Below are 22,500 nucleotides of genomic sequence, written 5' to 3'. Positions count from 1 at the left end.
GAGGCGGATCCGATCACCACAGACGGGATGAGAGTCGCTCATTCATTCCTTCATTCATTCTTATTCATTCCTTGCGTCGCCCGTGTTCCAAAATGCATCATATTCCTTCATGTGCATTTTCAGGTGAATTTTAATTATTTGTGAGGAATTACATTAACAAACAAAAGGTGTTGAGGTACTTTTGTCACCGCGTCCAATACCGAACGAACAAACAATCGATTCCTCTTGATTTAACAGGACTTTGTACTGTATTACTTTCTGTGTTCTTCACTGCATGTTACATTCGTTATTCATTCTTTTCCCCCCAGACAACAGCTGTGAGCCGGCACATCATCCTTGTGTTGCGTATCTCACGTATCTCCAAACGTGTACACCACACTGTAAAACCGTGAGGTAAATATAGTTTAAATATATACACCACACTGTAAAACCGTGAGGTAAATATAGTTTAAACATATACACCACACTGTAAAACCGTGAGGTAAATATAGTTTAAACATATACACCACACTGTAAAACCGTGAGGTAAATATAGTTTAATTATATACACCACACTGTAAAACCGTGAGATAAATATAGTTTAAATATATACACCACACTGTAAAACCGTGAGGTAAATATAGTTTAAATATATACACCACACTGTAAAACCGTGAGGTAAATATCGTTTAATTTTATACACCACACTGTAAAACCATGAGGTAAATATTGTTTCATTATATACACCACACTGTAAAACCGTGAGGTAAATATAGTTTAATTATATACACCACACTGTAAAACCGTGAGGTAAATATAGTTTAAATATATACACCACACTGTAAAACCGTGAGGTAAATATAGTTTAAATATATACACCACACTGTAAAACCGTGAGGTAAATATCGTTTAATTATATACACCACACTGTAAAACCATGAGATAAATATCGTTTAAATATATACACCACACTTTAAAACCGTGAGGTAAATATAGTTTAAATATATACACCACACTGTAAAACTGTGAGGTAAATATCGTTTAATTATATACACCACACTGTAAAACCATGAGGTAAATATTGTTTCATTATATACACCACACTGTAAAACCGTGAGGTAAATATAGTTTAATTATATACACCACACTGTAAAACCGTGAGGTAAATATAGTTTAAATATATACACCACACTGTAAAACCGTGAGGTAAATATAATTTAAATATATACACCACACTGTAAAACCGTGAGGTAAATATAGTTTAATTATATACACCACACTGTAAAACCGTGAGATAAATATAGTTTAAATATATACACCACACTGTAAAACCGTGAGGTAAATATAGTTTAAACATATACACCACACTGTAAAACCGTGAGGTAAATATAGTTTAATTATATACACCACACTGTAAAACCGTGAGATAAATATAGTTTAAATATATACACCACACTGTAAAACCGTGAGGTAAATATAGTTTAAATATATACACCACACTGTAAAACCGTGAGGTAAATATCGTTTCAACATATACACCACACTGTAAAACCGTGAGGTAAATATAGTTTAAACATATTCACCACACTGTAAAACCGTGAGGTAAATATAGTTTAATTATATACACCACACTGTAAAACCGTGAGGTAAATATAGTTTAATTATGTAAACCACACTGTAAAACCATGAGGTAAATATAGTTTAAACATATACACCACACTGTAAAACCGTGAGGTAAATATGGTTTAATTATATACACCACACTGTAAAACCGTGAGGTAAATATAGTTGAATTATATACACCACACTGTAAAACCGTGAGGTAAATATAGTTTAAATATATAAACCACACTGTAAAACCGTGAGGTAAATATAGTTTAAACATATACACCACACTGTAAAACCGTGAGGTAAATATCGTTTCAACATATACACCACACTGTAAAACCGTGAGGTAAATATAGTTTAAACATATTCACCACACTGTAAAACCGTGAGGTAAATATAGTTTAAATATATACACCACACTGTAAAACCGTGAGGTAAATATCGTTTCAACATATACACCACACTGTAAAACCGTGAGGTAAATATAGTTTAAACATATTCACCACACTGTAAAACCGTGAGGTAAATATAGTTTAATTATATACACCACACTGTAAAACCGTGAGGTAAATATAGTTTAATTATGTAAACCACACTGTAAAACCATGAGGTAAATATAGTTTAAACATATACACCACACTGTAAAACCGTGAGGTAAATATGGTTTAATTATATACACCACACTGTAAAACCGTGAGGTAAATATAGTTGAATTATATACACCACACTGTAAAACCGTGAGGTAAATATAGTTTAAATATATAAACCACACTGTAAAACCGTGAGGTAAATATAGTTTAAACATATACACCACACTAAAACCATGAGGTAAATATAGTTTAATCATGTACACCACACTGTAAAACTGTGAGGTAAATATTGTTTAATTATAAACACCAAACTGTAAAACCATGAGATAAATATAATTTAATCATGTACACCACACTGTAAAACCGTGAGGTAAATATAGTTTAAATATATACACCACACTGTAAAACCGTGAGGTAAATATAGTTTAAACATATACACCGCACTGTAAAACCGTGAGGTAAATATAGTTTAAACATGTACACCACACTAAAACCGTGAGGTAAATATAGTTTAATTATGTACACCACACTGTAAAACCGTGAGGTAAATATCGTTGAAATATATACACCACACTGTAAAACCGTGAGGTAAATATAGTTTAAACATATACACCACACTGTAAAACCGTGAGGTAAATATAGTTTAATTATAGACACCACACTGTAAAACCGTGAGGTAAATATAGTTTAAATATATACACCACACTGTAAAACCGTGAGGTAAATATTGTTTAATTATAGACACCACACTGTAAAACCGTGAGGTAAGTATAGTTTAAACATATACACCACACTGTAAAACCGTGAGGTCAATATAGTTTAAATATATACACCACACTGTAAAACCGTGAGGTAAATATAGTTTAAACATATACACCACACTGTAAAACCGTGAGGTAAATATAGTTTAATTATATACACCACACTGTAAAACCGTGAGATAAATATAGTTTAAATATATACACCACACTGTAAAACCGTGAGATAAATATAGTTTAAATATATACACCACACTGTAAAACCGTGAGGTAAATATAGTTTAAACATATACACCACACTGTAAAACCGTGAGGTAAATATAGTTTAATTATATACACCACACTGTAAAACCGTGAGATAAATATAGTTTAAATATATACACCACACTGTAAAACCGTGAGGTAAATATAGTTTAAACATATACACCACACTGTAAAACCGTGAGGTAAATATAGTTTAATTATATACACCACACTGTAAAACCGTGAGGTAAATATAGTTTAAATATATACACCACACTGTAAAACCGTGAGGTAAATATAGTTTAAACATATACACCACACTGTAAAACCGTGAGGTAAATATAGTTTAATTATATACACCACACTGTAAAACCGTGAGATAAATATAGTTTAAATATATACACCACACTGTAAAACCGTGAGATAAATATAGTTTAAATATATACACCACACTGTAAAACCGTGAGATAAATATAGTTTAAATATATACACCACACTGTAAAACCGTGAGGTAAATATAGTTTAAACATATACACCACACTGTAAAACCGTGAGGTAAATATAGTTTAATTATATACACCACACTGTAAAACCGTGAGATAAATATAGTTTAAATATATACACCACACTGTAAAACCGTGAGGTAAATATAGTTTAAACATATACACCACACTGTAAAACCGTGAGGTAAATATAGTTTAATTATATACACCACACTGTAAAACCGTGAGATAAATATAGTTTAAATATATACACCACACTGTAAAACCGTGAGGTAAATATAGTTTAAACATATACACCACACTGTAAAACCGTGAGGTAAATATAGTTTAATTATATACACCACACTGTAAAACCGTGAGATAAATATAGTTTAAATATATACACCACACTGTAAAACCGTGAGGTAAATATAGTTTAAATATATACACCACACTGTAAAACCGTGAGGTCAATATAGTTTAAATATATACACCACACTGTAAAACCGTGAGGTAAATATAGTTTAAACATATACACCACACTGTAAAACCGTGAGGTAAATATAGTTTAATTATATACACCACACTGTAAAACCGTGAGATAAATATAGTTTAAATATATACACCACACTGTAAAACCGTGAGGTAAATATAGTTTAAATATATACACCACACTGTAAAACCGTGAGGTAAATATAGTTTAATTATATACACCACACTGTAAAACCGTGAGGTAAATATAGTTTAAATATATACACCACACTGTAAAACCGTGAGGTAAATATAGTTTAAATATATACACCACACTGTAAAACCGTGAGGTAAATATCGTTTAATTATAGACACCACACTGTAAAACCGTGAGGTAAATATAGTTTAAACATATACACCACACTGTAAAACCGTGAGGTAAATATAGTTTAATTATATACACCACACTGTAAAACCGTGAGGTAAATATAGTTTAAATATATACACCACACTGTAAAACCGTGAGGTAAATATAGTTTAAATATATACACCATACTGTAAAACCGCGAGGTAAATATTGTTTAATTATATACACCACACTGTAAAACCGTGAGGTAAATATAGTTTAATTATAGACACCACACTGTAAAACCGTGAGGTAAATATTGTTTAATCATATACACCACAGTGTAAAACCGTGAGGTAAATATAGTTTAAACATATACACCACACTGTAAAACCGTGAGGTAAATATAGTTTAAATATATACACCACACTGTAAAACCATGAGGTAAATATAGTTTAAACATATACACCACACTGTAAAACCGTGAGGTAAATATAGTTTAATTATATACACCACACTGTAAAACCGTGAGATAAATATAGTTTAAATATATACACCACACTGTAAAACCGTGAGGTAAATATAGTTTAAATATATACACCACACTGTAAAACCGTGAGGTAAATATCGTTTAATTATAGACACCACACTGTAAAACCGTGAGGTAAATATAGTTTAAACATATACACCACACTGTAAAACCGTGAGGTCAATATAGTTTAAATATATACACCACACTGTAAAACCGTGAGGTAAATATAGTTTAAATATATACACCACACTGTAAAACCGTGAGGTAAATATAGTTTAAATATATACACCACACTGTAAAACCGTGAGGTAAATATAGTTTAATTATATACACCACACTGTAAAACCGTGAGATAAATATAGTTTAAATATATACACCACACTGTAAAACCGTGAGGTAAATATAGTTTAAACATATACACCACACTGTAAAACCGTGAGGTAAATATAGTTTAATTATATACACCACACTGTAAAACCGTGAGATAAATATAGTTTAAATATATACACCACACTGTAAAACCGTGAGGTAAATATAGTTTAAATATATACACCACACTGTAAAACCGTGAGGTAAATATAGTTTAATTATATACACCACACTGTAAAACCGTGAGATAAATATAGTTTAAATATATACACCACACTGTAAAACCGTGAGGTAAATATAGTTTAAATATATACACCACACTGTAAAACCGTGAGGTAAATATCGTTTAATTATAGACACCACACTGTAAAACCGTGAGGTAAATATAGTTTAAACATATACACCACACTGTAAAACCGTGAGGTAAATATAGTTTAATTATATACACCACACTGTAAAACCGTGAGGTAAATATAGTTTAAATATATACACCACACTGTAAAACCGTGAGGTAAATATCGTTTAATTATAGACACCACACTGTAAAACCGTGAGGTAAATATAGTTTAAACATATACACCACACTGTAAAACCGTGAGGTAAATATAGTTTAAATATATACACCACACTGTAAAACCGTGAGGTAAATATAGTTTAATTATATACACCACACTGTAAAACCGTGAGATAAATATAGTTTAAATATATACACCACACTGTAAAACCGTGAGGTAAATATAGTTTAAACATATACACCACACTGTAAAACCGTGAGGTAAATATAGTTTAATTATATACACCACACTGTAAAACCGTGAGGTAAATATCGTTTAATTATAGACACCACACTGTAAAACCGTGAGGTAAATATAGTTTAAACATATACACCACACTGTAAAACCGTGAGGTAAATATAGTTTAATTATATACACCACACTGTAAAACCGTGAGATAAATATAGTTTAAATATATACACCACACTGTAAAACCGTGAGGTAAATATAGTTTAAACATATACACCACACTGTAAAACCGTGAGGTAAATATAGTTTAATTATATACACCACACTGTAAAACCGTGAGATAAATATAGTTTAAATATATACACCACACTGTAAAACCGTGAGGTAAATATAGTTTAAATATATACACCACACTGTAAAACCGTGAGGTAAATATCGTTTAATTATATACACCACACTGTAAAACCGTGAGATAAATATAGTTTAAATATATACACCACACTGTAAAACCGTGAGGTAAATATAGTTTAAATATATACACCACACTGTAAAACCGTGAGGTAAATATCGTTTAATTTTATACACCACACTGTAAAACCATGAGGTAAATATTGTTTCATTATATACACCACACTGTAAAACCGTGAGGTAAATATAGTTTAATTATATACACCACACTGTAAAACCGTGAGGTAAATATAGTTTAAATATATACACCACACTGTAAAACCGTGAGGTAAATATAGTTTAAATATATACACCACACTGTAAAACCGTGAGGTAAATATCGTTTAATCATATACACCACACTGTAAAACCATGAGATAAATATCGTTTAAATATATACACCACACTTTAAAACCGTGAGGTAAATATAGTTTAAATATATACACCACACTGTAAAACCGTGAGGTAAATATCGTTTAATTATATACACCACACTGTAAAACCATGAGGTAAATATTGTTTCATTATATACACCACACTGTAAAACCGTGAGGTAAATATAGTTTAATTATATACACCACACTGTAAAACCGTGAGGTAAATATAGTTTAAATATATACACCACACTGTAAAACCGTGAGGTAAATATAATTTAAATATATACACCACACTGTAAAACCGTGAGGTAAATATAGTTTAATTATATACACCACACTGTAAAACCGTGAGATAAATATAGTTTAAATATATACACCACACTGTAAAACCGTGAGGTAAATATAGTTTAAATATATACACCACACTGTAAAACCGTGAGGTAAATATCGTTTAATTTTATACACCACACTGTAAAACCGTGAGATAAATATAGTTTAAATATATACACCACACTGTAAAACCGTGAGGTAAATATAGTTTAAATATATACACCACACTGTAAAACCGTGAGGTAAATATCGTTTAATTATATACACCACACTGTAAAACCGTGAGATAAATATAGTTTAAATATATACACCACACTGTAAAACCGTGAGGTAAATATAGTTTAATTATATACACCACACTGTAAAACCATGAGGTAAATATATTTTAAACATATACACCACACTGTAAAACCGTGAGGTAAATATAGTTTAATTATATACACCACACTGTATAACCGTGAGGTCAATATAGTTTAAACATATACACCACACTTTAAAACCATGAGGTAAATACAGTTTAAACATACGCACCACACTGTAAAACTGTGAGGTAAAATTGTTTAATTATATACACCACACTGTAAAACCGTGAGATAAATATAGTTTCAACATATACACCACACTGTAAAACCTTGAGGTAAATATAATTTAAACATATACACCACACTAAAACCGTGAGGTAAATATAGTTTAATTATGTACACCACACTGTAAAACCGTGAGGTAAATATAGTTTAATTATATACACCACACTGTAAAACCGTGAGGTAAATATAGTTTAAATATAAAAACCACACTGTAAAACCGTGAGGTAAATATAGTTTAAACATGTACACCACACTGTAAAACCGTGAGGTAAATATAGTTTAAACATGTACACCACACTGTAAAACCGTGAGGTAAATATAATTTAAATACATACACCACACTGTAAAACCGTGAGGTAAATATAGTTTAAACATATACACCACACTGTAAAACCGTGAGGTAAATATAGTTTAATTATATACACCACACTGTAAAACCGTGAGATAAATATAGTTTAAATATATACACCACAGTGTAAAACCGTGAGGTAAATATAGTTTAAATATATACACCACACTGTAAAACCGTGAGGTAAATATCGTTTAATTTTATACACCACACTGTAAAACCATGAGGTAAATATTGTTTCATTATATACACCACACTGTAAAACCGTGAGGTAAATATAGTTTAATTATATACACCACACTGTAAAACCGTGAGGTAAATATAGTTTAAATATATACACCACACTGTAAAACCGTGAGGTAAATATAGTTTAAATATATACACCACACTGTAAAACCGTGAGGTAAATATCGTTTAATTATATACACCACACTGTAAAACCATGAGATAAATATCGTTTAAATATATACACCACACTTTAAAACCGTGAGGTAAATATAGTTTAAATATATACACCACACTGTAAAACCGTGAGGTAAATATCGTTTAATTATATACACCACACTGTAAAACCATGAGGTAAATATTGTTTCATTATATACACCACACTGTAAAACCGTGAGGTAAATATAGTTTAATTATATACACCACACTGTAAAACCGTGAGGTAAATATAGTTTAAATATATACACCACACTGTAAAACCGTGAGGTAAATATAATTTAAATATATACACCACACTGTAAAACCGTGAGGTAAATATAGTTTAATTATATACACCACACTGTAAAACCGTGAGATAAATATAGTTTAAATATATACACCACACTGTAAAACCGTGAGGTAAATATAGTTTAAACATATACACCACACTGTAAAACCGTGAGGTAAATATAGTTTAATTATATACACCACACTGTAAAACCGTGAGATAAATATAGTTTAAATATATACACCACACTGTAAAACCGTGAGGTAAATATAGTTTAAATATATACACCACACTGTAAAACCGTGAGGTAAATATAGTTTAAACATATACACCACACTGTAAAACCGTGAGGTAAATATAGTTTAAACATATACACCACACTGTAAAACCGTGAGGTAAATATAGTTTAATTATATACACCACACTGTAAAACCGTGAGGTAAATATCGTTTAATTATAGACACCACACTGTAAAACCGTGAGATAAATATAGTTTAAACATATACACCACACTGTAAAACCGTGAGGTAAATATAGTTTTATTATATACACCACACTGTAAAACCGTGAGGTAAATATAGTTTAATTATATACACCACACTGTAAAACCGTGAGATAAATATAGTTTAAATATATACACCACACTGTAAAACCGTGAGGTAAATATAGTTTAAACATATACACCACACTGTAAAACCGTGAGGTAAATATAGTTTAATTATATACACCACACTGTAAAACCGTGAGGTAAATATAGTTTAAACATATACACCACACTGTAAAACCGTGAGGTAAATATAGTTTAAATATATACACCACACTGTAAAACCGTGAGGTAAATATAGTTTAAATATATACACCATACTGTAAAACCGCGAGGTAAATATTGTTTAAACATATATACACCACACTGTAAAACCGTGAGGTAAATATAGTTTAATTATAGACACCACACTGTAAAACCGTGAGGTAAATATTGTTTAATCATATACACCACACTGTAAAACCGTGAGGTAAATATAGTTTAAATATATACACCATACTGTAAAACCGCGAGGTAAATATTGTTTAATTATATACACCACACTGTAAAACCGTGAGGTAAATATAGTTTAATTATAGACACCACACTGTAAAACCGTGAGGTAAATATTGTTTAATCATATACACCACAGTGTAAAACCGTGAGGTAAATATAGTTTAAACATATACACCACACTGTAAAACCGTGAGGTAAATATAGTTTAAATATATACACCACACTGTAAAACCGCGAGGTAAATATTGTTTAATTATATACACCACACTGTAAAACCGTGAGATAAATATAGTTTAAATATATACACCACACTGTAAAACCGTGAGATAAATATAGTTTAAATATATACACCACACTGTAAAACCGTGAGGTAAATATAGTTTAAACATATACACCACACTGTAAAACCGTGAGGTAAATATAGTTTAAACATATACACCACACTGTAAAACCGTGAGGTAAATATCGTTTAATTATATACACCACACTGTAAAACCGTGAGATAAATATAGTTTAAATATATACACCACACTGTAAAACCGTGAGGTAAATATAGTTTAAACATATACACCACACTGTAAAACCGTGAGGTAAATATAGTTTAATTATATACACCACACTGTAAAACCGTGAGGTAAATATAGTTTAAATATATACACCACACTGTAAAACCGTGAGGTAAATATCGTTTAATTATAGACACCACACTGTAAAACCGTGAGGTAAATATAGTTTAAACATATACACCACACTGTAAAACCGTGAGGTCAATATAGTTTAAATATATACACCACACTGTAAAACCGTGAGGTAAATATAGTTTAAACATATACACCACACTGTAAAACCGTGAGGTAAATATAGTTTAATTATATACACCACACTGTAAAACCGTGAGATAAATATAGTTTAAATATATACACCACACTGTAAAACCGTGAGGTAAATATAGTTTAAATATATACACCACACTGTAAAACCGTGAGGTAAATATAGTTTAAACATATACACCACACTGTAAAACCGTGAGGTAAATATAGTTTAATTATATACACCACACTGTAAAACCGTGAGATAAATATAGTTTAAATATATACACCACACTGTAAAACCGTGAGGTAAATATAGTTTAAACATATACACCACACTGTAAAACCGTGAGGTAAATATAGTTTAATTATATACACCACACTGTAAAACCGTGAGATAAATATAGTTTAAATATATACACCACACTGTAAAACCGTGAGGTAAATATAGTTTAATTATATACACCACACTGTAAAACCGTGAGATAAATATAGTTTAAATATATACACCACACTGTAAAACCGTGAGGTAAATATAGTTTAAATATATACACCACACTGTAAAACCGTGAGGTAAATATCGTTTAATTATAGACACCACACTGTAAAACCGTGAGGTAAATATCGTTTAATTTTATACACCACACTGTAAAACCATGAGGTAAATATCGTTTAATTTTATACACCACACTGTAAAACCATGAGGTAAATATTGTTTCATTATATACACCACACTGTAAAACCGTGAGGTAAATATAGTTTAATTATATACACCACACTGTAAAACCGTGAGGTAAATATAGTTTAAATATATACACCACACTGTAAAACCGTGAGGTAAATATAGTTTAAATATATACACCACACTGTAAAACCGTGAGGTAAATATCGTTTAATCATATACACCACACTGTAAAACCATGAGATAAATATCGTTTAAATATATACACCACACTTTAAAACCGTGAGGTAAATATAGTTTAAATATATACACCACACTGTAAAACCGTGAGGTAAATATCGTTTAATTATATACACCACACTGTAAAACCGTGAGATAAATATAGTTTAAATATATACACCACACTGTAAAACCGTGAGGTAAATATAGTTTAATTATATACACCACACTGTAAAACCGTGAGATAAATATAGTTTAAATATATACACCACACTGTAAAACCGTGAGGTAAATATAGTTTAAACATATACACCACACTGTAAAACCGTGAGGTAAATATCGTTTAATTATATACACCACACTGTAAAACCGTGAGATAAATATAGTTTAAATATATACACCACACTGTAAAACCGTGAGGTAAATATAGTTTAAATATATACACCACACTGTAAAACCGTGAGGTAAATATAGTTTAATTATATACACCACACTGTAAAACCGTGAGATAAATATAGTTTAAATATATACACCACACTGTAAAACCGTGAGGTAAATATAGTTTAATTATATACACCACACTGTAAAACCGTGAGATAAATATAGTTTAAAGATATACACCACACTGTAAAACCGTGAGGTAAATATAGTTTAAACATATACACCACACTGTAAAACCGTGAGGTCAATATAGTTTAAATATATACACCACACTGTAAAACCGTGAGGTAAATATAGTTTAAACATATACACCACACTGTAAAACCGTGAGGTAAATATAGTTTAATTATATACACCACACTGTAAAACCGTGAGGTAAATATAGTTTAATTATATACACCACACTGTAAAACCGTGAGGTAAATATCGTTTAATTATAGACACCACACTGTAAAACCGTGAGGTAAATATAGTTTAAACATATACACCACACTGTAAAACCGTGAGGTAAATATAGTTTAATTATATACACCACACTGTAAAACCGTGAGGTAAATATAGTTTAAATATATACACCACACTGTAAAACCGTGAGGTAAATATAGTTTAAATATATACACCATACTGTAAAACCGCGAGGTAAATATTGCTTAATTATATACACCACACTGTAAAACCGTGAGGTAAATATAGTTTAATTATAGACACCACACTGTAAAACCGTGAGGTAAATATTGTTTAAACATATACACCACACTGTAAAACCGTGAGGTCAATATAGTTTAAATATATACACCACACTGTAAAACCGTGAGGTAAATATAGTTTAAACATATACACCACACTGTAAAACCGTGAGGTAAATATAGTTTAATTATATACACCACACTGTAAAACCGTGAGATAAATATAGTTTAAATATATACACCACACTGTAAAACCGTGAGGTAAATATAGTTTAAATATATACACCACACTGTAAAACCGTGAGGTAAATATCGTTTAATTATAGACACCACACTGTAAAACCGTGAGGTAAATATAGTTTAAACATATACACCACACTGTAAAACCGTGAGGTAAATATAGTTTAATTATATACACCACACTGTAAAACCGTGAGATAAATATAGTTTAAATATATACACCACACTGTAAAACCGTGAGGTAAATATAGTTTAAATATATACACCACACTGTAAAACCGTGAGGTAAATATAGTTTAATTATATACACCACACTGTAAAACCGTGAGATAAATATAGTTTAAATATATACACCACACTGTAAAACCGTGAGGTAAATATAGTTTAAATATATACACCACACTGTAAAACCGTGAGGTAAATATCGTTTAATTTTATACACCACACTGTAAAACCGTGAGATAAATATAGTTTAAATATATACACCACACTGTAAAACCGTGAGGTAAATATCGTTTAATTATAGACACCACACTGTAAAACCTTAAGGTAAATATAGTTTAAACATATACACCACACTGTAAAACCGTGAGGTCAATATAGTTTAAATATATACACCACACTGTAAAACCGTGAGGTAAATATAGTTTAAATATATACACCACACTGTAAAACCGTGAGGTAAATATAGTTTAAATATATACACCATACTGTAAAACCGCGAGGTAAATATTGTTTAATTATATACACCACACTGTAAAACCGTGAGGTAAATATAGTTTAATTATAGACACCACACTGTAAAACCGTGAGGTAAATATTGTTTAATCATATACACCACACTGTAAAACCGTGAGGTAAATATAGTTTAAACATATACACCACACTGTAAAACCGTGAGGTAAATATAGTTTAAATATATACACCACACTGTAAAACCATGAGGTAAATATAGTTTAAACATATACACCACACTGTAAAACCGTGAGGTAAATATAGTTTAAATATATACACCACACTGTAAAACCGTGAGGTAAATATCGTTTAATTATATACACCACACTGTAAAACCATGAGGTAAATATTGTTTCATTATATACACCACACTGTAAAACCGTGAGGTAAATATAGTTTAATTATATACACCACACTGTAAAACCGTGAGGTAAATATAGTTTAAATATATACACCACACTGTAAAACCGTGAGGTAAATATAATTTAAATATATACACCACACTGTAAAACCGTGAGGTAAATATAGTTTAATTATATACACCACACTGTAAAACCGTGAGATAAATATAGTTTAAATATATACACCACACTGTAAAACCGTGAGGTAAATATAGTTTAATTATATACACCACACTGTAAAACCGTGAGATAAATATAGTTTAAATATATACACCACACTGTAAAACCGTGAGGTAAATATAGTTTAAATATATACACCACACTGTAAAACCGTGAGGTAAATATCGTTTAATTATATACACCACACTGTAAAACCGTGAGATAAATATAGTTTAAATATATACACCACACTGTAAAACCGTGAGGTAAATATAGTTTAAATATATACACCACACTGTAAAACCGTGAGGTCAATATAGTTTAATTATAGACACCACACTGTAAAACCGTGAGGTAAATATAGTTTAAATATATACACCACACTGTAAAACCGTGAGGTAAATATCGTTTAATTATAGACACCACACTGTAAAACCGTGAGGTAAATATAGTTTAAACATATACACCACACTGTAAAACCGTGAGGTAAATATAGTTTAAACATATACACCACACTGTAAAACCGTGAGGTCAATATAGTTTAATTATAGACACCACACTGTAAAACCGTGAGGTAAATATAGTTTAAATATATACACCACACTGTAAAACCGTGAGGTAAATATTGTTTAAACATATACACCACACTGTAAAACCGTGAGATAAAGATAGTATAAAAATATACACCACACTGTAAAACCGTGAGGTAAATATCGTTTCAACATATACACCACACTGTAAAACCGTGAGGTAAATATAGTTTAAACATATTCACCACACTGTAAAACCGTGAGGTAAATATAGTTTAAATATATACACCACACTGTAAAACCGTGAGGTAAATATAGTTTAATTATATACACCACACTGTAAAACCGTGAGATAAATATAGTTTAAATATATACACCACACTGTAAAACCGTGAGGTAAATATAGTTTAAATATATACACCACACTGTAAAACCGTGAGGTAAATATGGTTTAATTATATACACCACACTGTAAAACCGTGAGGTAAATATAGTTGAATTATATACACCACACTGTAAAACCGTGAGGTAAATATAGTTTAAATATATAAACCACACTGTAAAACCGTGAGGTAAATATAGTTTAAACATATACACCACACTAAAACCGTGAGGTAAATATAGTTTAATTATGTACACCACACTGTAAAACCGTGAGGTAAATATAGTTTAATTATATACACCACACTGTATAACCGTGAGGTAAATATAGTTTAAACATATACACCACACTTTAAAACCATGAGGTAAATACAGTTTAAACATACGCACCACACTGTAAAACTGTGAGGTAAAATTGTTTAATTATATACACCACACTGTAAAACCGTGAGATAAATATAGTTTCAACATATACACCACACTGTAAAACCTTGAGGTAAATATAATTTAAACATATACACCACACTAAAACCGTGAGGTAAATATAGTTTAATTATGTACACCACACTGTAAAACCGTGAGGTAAATATAGTTTAATTATATACACCACACTGTAAAACCGTGAGGTAAATATAGTTTAAATATAAAAACCACACTGTAAAACCGTGAGGTAAATATAGTTTAAACATGTACACCACACTGTAAAACCGTGAGGTAAATATAATTTAAATACATACACCACACTGTAAAACCGTGAGGTAAATATTGTTTCAACATATACACCACACTGTAAAACCGTGAGGTAAATATAGTTTAAACATATACACCACACTGTAAAACCGTGAGGTAAATATAGTTTTATTATATACACCACACTGTAAAACCGTGAGGTAAATATAGTTTAATTATATACACCACACTGTAAAACTGTGAGATAAATATAGTTTAAATATATACACGACACTGTAAAACCATGAGGTAAATATAGTTTAATCATGTACACCACACTGTAAAACCGTGAGGTAAATATAGTTTCAACATATACACCACACTGTAAAACCGTGAGGTAAATATCGTTTCAACATATACACCACACTGTAAAACCGTGAGGTAAATATAGTTTAAACATATTCACCACACTGTAAAACCGTGAGGTAAATATAGTTTAATTATATACACCACACTGTAAAACCGTGAGGTAAATATAGTTTAATTATGTAAACCACACTGTAAAACCATGAGGTAAATATAGTTTAAACATATACACCACACTGTAAAACCGTGAGGTAAATATGGTTTAATTATATACACCACACTGTAAAACCGTGAGGTAAATATAGTTGAATTATATACACCACACTGTAAAACCGTGAGGTAAATATAGTTTAAATATATAAACCACACTGTAAAACCGTGAGGTAAATATAGTTTAAACATATACACCACACTAAAACCATGAGGTAAATATAGTTTAATCATGTACACCACACTGTAAAACTGTGAGGTAAATATAGTTTAATTATAAACACCAAACTGTAAAACCATGAGATAAATATAATTTAATCATGTACACCACACTGTAAAACCGTGAGGTAAATATAGTTTAAACATATACACCGCACTGTAAAACCGTGAGGTAAATATAGTTTAAACATGTACACCACACTGTAGAACCGTGAGGTAAATATAGTTTAAATATATACACCACACTGTAAAACCGTGAGGTAAATATAGTTGAAACATGTGCACCACACTGTAAAACCATGTGGTAAATATGGTTTAAATATATACACCACACTGTAAAAGTGTGAGGTAAACATCGTTTAAACATATACACCACACTGTAAAACCGTGAGGTAAATATAGTTTAAACATGTACACCATACTGTAAAACCGTGAGGTAAATATAGTTTAAACATGTGCACCACACTGTAAAACTGTTGGGTTTCGGTGGATAGGTTAGGTGTGTGATGAGGACGAATTGATTCCATTTTGAAGATCCATATCCGAATCTGGATGTGAGAATTTTTTAATTTTTACAAGTGATTCTTCACCAATGAGAAATGGGGCTAAAATCAATATATAGCACGATATCTCAAAAGGTTTTAGGTAGATTATGACAAAACTTGGTGGATGACTTGTTTAGATAATAAGAACAAGCCACTTCGATTTTGGTTCAGGTCAGCAGTTTCAGCCTATCAGTGGGATACAAAACATAAACTGCTCAGCTTGGTGGAGGCATGCACTCGAACAGTGCCATTGTAGTTGTTCCTTGTTAATGGCACTCACAAACATATAGGTTAAGAGAAAGTAACTGTTAAAAGATAAGACCTGAAAAGAGATTTAAAAACGGATTGATATGCCAGTGCAGATTTTGAATGGCAGAGTGTTCAGCAGTCGTGGGACATAAATGAAGAATGCTTGATCATCACACATCTTTGATTTGGTGCAGGGAATAACCAGGAAAAGTCCAATGCTGAACCCTAGCTTCCTTGTGGGAATGTAAACAGAAATAATGTCAAGTACATAGACAGGAAGCAATTTATTTGTAGCTTTGAAAGATATTACCAGAATTATACGTTTTTTGAAAATTGAAATAATGTGATAAAATTTCTGAACCTGAACTACCAACCTGGCTCCGGTGTTCTGCACAATTTTGGAAGGGCCCGAGAGAGCAAGCAGGCAAGCCTCTCTGTCAGTAGGGAATTACAGTAATCCAAACGTGAGGTAATAAGAGCATGAACCAAAGTTTCAGTTGGTTTCAGATTTCAGCATGAGCCAATTTGGGGCAACATTGTGCAATAGACAGAAATAGTTGCAGATTTTAGCAATGTGTGTGGAATAAAGGAAACCAAATGGGTCTTTGGTGACATCTAGTTTAAAAACGGATGTAGCAGTGATCAGGCGATGATCCCCAAGTTTCACTTTCTGAGGTTGAAGCCTTTTTGATGACTGATGAGGAGACGAGGATTAGCATGTTGGTATTTGAGTTTCAGAAAGTCCATGGCATGAACATCCATTTTTGCATTTTGGCTCGACACAAGTTCAGTGTTATATAAGAGGCAGCATATCATCAGATTTCATGGACACGTAGATATGGGTATCAAAAGGACACAAATGAAAATTAAATTTAAACTATACCAAGTGAACGCAAGTAGGTAAATTGAAAACAAAAGTGGACCAAGAACAGATCCCAAAGTAATACAAAGACAAAACAATGATGTCAGATAAATGACCAACAATATTCACAGTGAATGTGTGATCTGCAAGATAAGATTTAAATGATTCCTTAACAGGTTCATTAATACCAAAACAAGAATGTCAAAAGTAACAGATAATGATGGGTCCAGAAATATTATCACTGAAGTTGATCCTTTGACTGGATGAGCAGGTTGCCTGTGCCCACACTAAACGGGATAGGGATGGAGAGACAAAAATGAAAATGGCATCTCTTGTCATCGAGCCGGCAAACTTGGAGCAACAATTCACATTTATTGCCACATCTGAGGCAATTCAAATGCTATAATGGTGGCGAGTTGTTGCATTTGAAACTGTTTGTTCGATATATGTAGCTTTATGATGCCTCAGATTCCATAATAAAAATTTGTATTGGTGTCAAAGCCAGTGATCAATTGCAAATTTATAGTAGGATTGTACAGGATATAATTTGTAATCTTTAGGAGGGTAGTCTTAGTGCGATGTAACTTGACTTTAGTTGTTTTAAAAGGCAATGTTGGAGCAAGTATGATTGCAGCTGAATGGCAACAGCACATTCAAGAATGTTTAGAGATGAAAGGCAAAATAGAAATATGCTGTAATTTTGAAGATTGAGTGCAAAGAAGATTTCTTTCTTCAAGATGGAGTTTTTTATGGCTTGTATAAATAGCAATGGAACTATAGCAGATGCAATGGAGCAATTTATTATCCTGTATTGCATTTGGGTCCGTTTGTTTGTTTCTTTGTCTGTTTGTCCGCACATATTGTGCTAATGTAGGCCACAAATGCCACCTGGTGGTAGTCAGTATTACAAGTCGTCGTTTTTTCAACCACTATGTCGAAAACATATATACAATTTTAATGTGAGTATGACTATAAAGTATGTACAACTAGAATGTGAGTTCATCGATAAATTACATACTATTAGAATGCGAGTATGTCTATAAATTACATACGATTAACATGTGAGTATGTCGATGAAGGATGTACTTTTAAGAATGTTAGTACATCTATAAAGTATGTACAATTTATATGTGAGTACATCTATAAAGTAGGTCCAATTAGAATGTGAGTACATTTATAATGTAGGTATTATTAGAATGCAAGTATGTCTGTGAAGGATGTACTTTTACGAATGTTCGTACATCTACAAAGTATGTACAATTTATATGTGAGTACATCTATAAAGTAGGTCCAATTAGAATGTTCGTACATTTATAATGTAGGTACTATTAGAATGCGAGTATGTCTATAAGTTACATACGATTAAAATGTGAGTATGTCTATGAAGGATGTACTATTAAGAATGTACTTTATGTCTATAACGTATGTGTATTAAGAAGATGAGTGCATCCTTAAATTATTTACTATAAAAACACGTCGACATCAGTAAAATGCATATATCTATAAAATACATAGTGTGATGGTTAGGATGTCGCCTCTGGATAACTCGGAGAGGATGGCGTGTCTTTAAGAGATCATGATTGCCAGTCACCCCAGAACTTCCTGTGGGATACCACACCCTGAGTCATGTTCCTTCCATCCATCCATTGGGACCACACTCTGTGCAGAGCTTTGGTGCTGTCTAAGCAGTTTCCTGGGCTATTGGGCACAAAACTGGACCGGTCGTCACTCCGACACAGGATACCAGTAAGCTGGCACTCATTTCACCGACCTTAGAAGGATGACAGACAAGGTCAACCCCACCTTGGGTGGGGGAAGCAAAACTTCCCCCGGAACATTCCAGGAACAATATAACGTAATATAGGCTATATGGCATTTCGCACTCCTCGGATTATCCATACTTTGATGAAATCAGCGTAAAAACAAACTTGAAGGGGGTGCCACGGGCAAGGTGTTCGAGATAGAGCAAAATGGTTTCAAGACTTTAGGTGGGGAATGACCTCGATATTATGCATAAAAATATTGTCATCCTAGCTCTCAAAGTTTGGGTGGTCGTATGATTTTTATGTCAAAATTCGCAATTTTCTAAGTGTTTGACCTTGTGACCTTGACCTTGGGAGGAAAATGAAAAATCGAACGACAAGTTTTAGATAATTAATTTTGCTATTCAAATACCGAAGAACCCATTCCATTCAGTCAATCCCCTCGGAGAAGATAGATTTTTAATCCGACTACCCCCTAAAAATGGCTATTTTTTGGGGCGTGGCTCCGCCCACAATGGGTGTAGTCACGCCCTCATCCAGGAAAACACAACTAGACATTGATATCGAACACATAACCAAGTTTCATCAAGATCGGATGAAAGTGCACGGAGTTATGCTCTGGACAGAGAGACAGACAGACACACAGACAGATAGATAGACAGACACACAGACAAACAGACAGACACACAGACACACAGACAAACAGACAAACAGACAGACATACAGACATAACGAATATAGTGGTCACTGGCTGGTGCTCGTGAACCAATAAGTGCTTTACCTATGGAGGATCTGTTGGAGACTCATCAAAACCACAACAATATGTAGGTCTATAAAATACATATCATTGTAACATGAATCAATACAACAAAACCAGAAAGTTCTGGTTTTCCACTGCAAGAACATAAACCTACATCATCAATGCATCTTCTGTACACACCCAGGGCCGGATTTACCATGTGGGGGGGCCGTGGGCACAATGATTGTGGGGGGGGCCCTAAATGTGGGGGGCCCCAGGGCCATGGCCCTATCTGGCCACCCCTAAATCTGGTACTAACAGGGCCGGATTTACCATGTGGGGGGCCGTGGGCACAATGATTGTGGGGGGCCCCTAAATATGGGGGGGGCAGGGCCTTGGCCCTACCTGGCCACCCCTAAATCCGGTACGAACAGGGCCGGATTTACCATGTGGGGGATCGTGGACACAATGATTGTGGGGGGGGAGCTAAATATGTGGGCCCCGGGGCCATGGCCCTACCTGGCCACCCCTAAATCCGGTACTATACACACCGCACAAACACAAATACACCAGCACACAAAACAAGTTCTGGCAAGGGGCTGTAATCTCTGATTGCTCTTTCTTGTCTCATCAATGGAAACAAAGAAACGGCCAAAGATGATCAAACTGGATCCAGGAAAGAAGCTGTTCTTCGAGCTATGACTAAGTGATTGGACAGTTTTGATTTGAGACTTAGATAGTATGACAAAACGGGCTGTCATCAACCTACACCTTCCGATAACTCGTGCACCTACATAGGATAACTCATGCACCTACATAGGATAACTCGTGCACCGACATAGGGTAACTCGTGCACCTACATAGGGTAACTCGTGCACCTACATAGGATAACTCGCATTTGGACGGTTCTGATGATTGTATGCCGATTTACTTCCATCCAGGAATTTCTGAACATGTTCAACACGAACACAAAAGCAATTTCGTTAATGGCAAAAGGGCCGTTCAAGAAAATGAGTGAATAAAACATATCACGAAACAATAATAAATACACAACAAAAATTGAGGTGTAGTGGACGAGTGAGTGATTGTTTATCGATCGTACAGAAACAATAGACGTTGCTCAGAGCATATTATGACATCAGTTGGTGATCGAAAGAGCATGATGGTGCAGAGAGTAAGAGGGAATGCTTCAGAAAACAATGGGAGGAGAGTATTGTGAGTGAATCCTGGTCACGTGACGTCATGGTGCAGCCCCCATTGTGATGCGGGGCGAGCAGGAGCTGCTGTCAACGGCAAGTGGGGGCAGGATTTGGAGCGTTCGAGTGTATGTGCCCATGGGGGGTATCGCAGGTGCTGCGGGCCGGGTCAGAGTTTCCGCAACGCATCCTCAAGGCTTTATCCATCCGTTGCGTTGCTGGTAGAGCCTGCCGGTCATTCGCAACATCCTTGGGCAGCAGTGACATCTCAAGGTCAAAGAAGAGTAGCAGGTGATTCGCTCCTGCGGGAACGTGCAAGCACTGACGCATACACGAGACGTCTGACATCGCGTATTTGTGAGCAATGTATGCCACGAACATTGTCCGACGTGCAAACATCTGCGGGTAATGCATCCATTGGGGGATGTTCCTTTCGC

The 22,500-nt window shown here is 33.1% G+C and overlaps 1 protein-coding gene across 4 annotated transcripts in view; it reads left to right on the top strand.

Moving 5' to 3' along the window:
- Positions 1 to 22,500, top strand: part of LOC147035390 (rho-related BTB domain-containing protein 2-like) — a 229,596-nt gene that overhangs the window by 214 nt on the left and 206,882 nt on the right. For 2 of the 4 annotated variants that reach the window (XM_085897457.1, XM_085897483.1), the window contains exon 1: positions 1 to 123. This exon is cut by the window's left edge and continues 214 nt beyond it. In XM_085897457.1, coding sequence (XP_085753583.1) covers positions 1 to 123 — 123 coding nt within the window. Of the gene's footprint in view, positions 124 to 308; positions 394 to 21,965; positions 22,355 to 22,500 lie in introns of those variants that run through there. The other 2 variants (XM_085897467.1, XM_085897473.1) reach the window with 2 other exon arrangements.

This window comes from Eptatretus burgeri, chromosome 1, assembly GCF_056783735.1.
Source record: "Eptatretus burgeri isolate ZD-2024b chromosome 1, Ebu_testis_v1, whole genome shotgun sequence".
NCBI lineage: Eukaryota > Metazoa > Chordata > Myxini > Myxiniformes > Myxinidae > Eptatretus > Eptatretus burgeri.
This window is presented reverse-complemented; position numbering and strand designations above follow the sequence as displayed.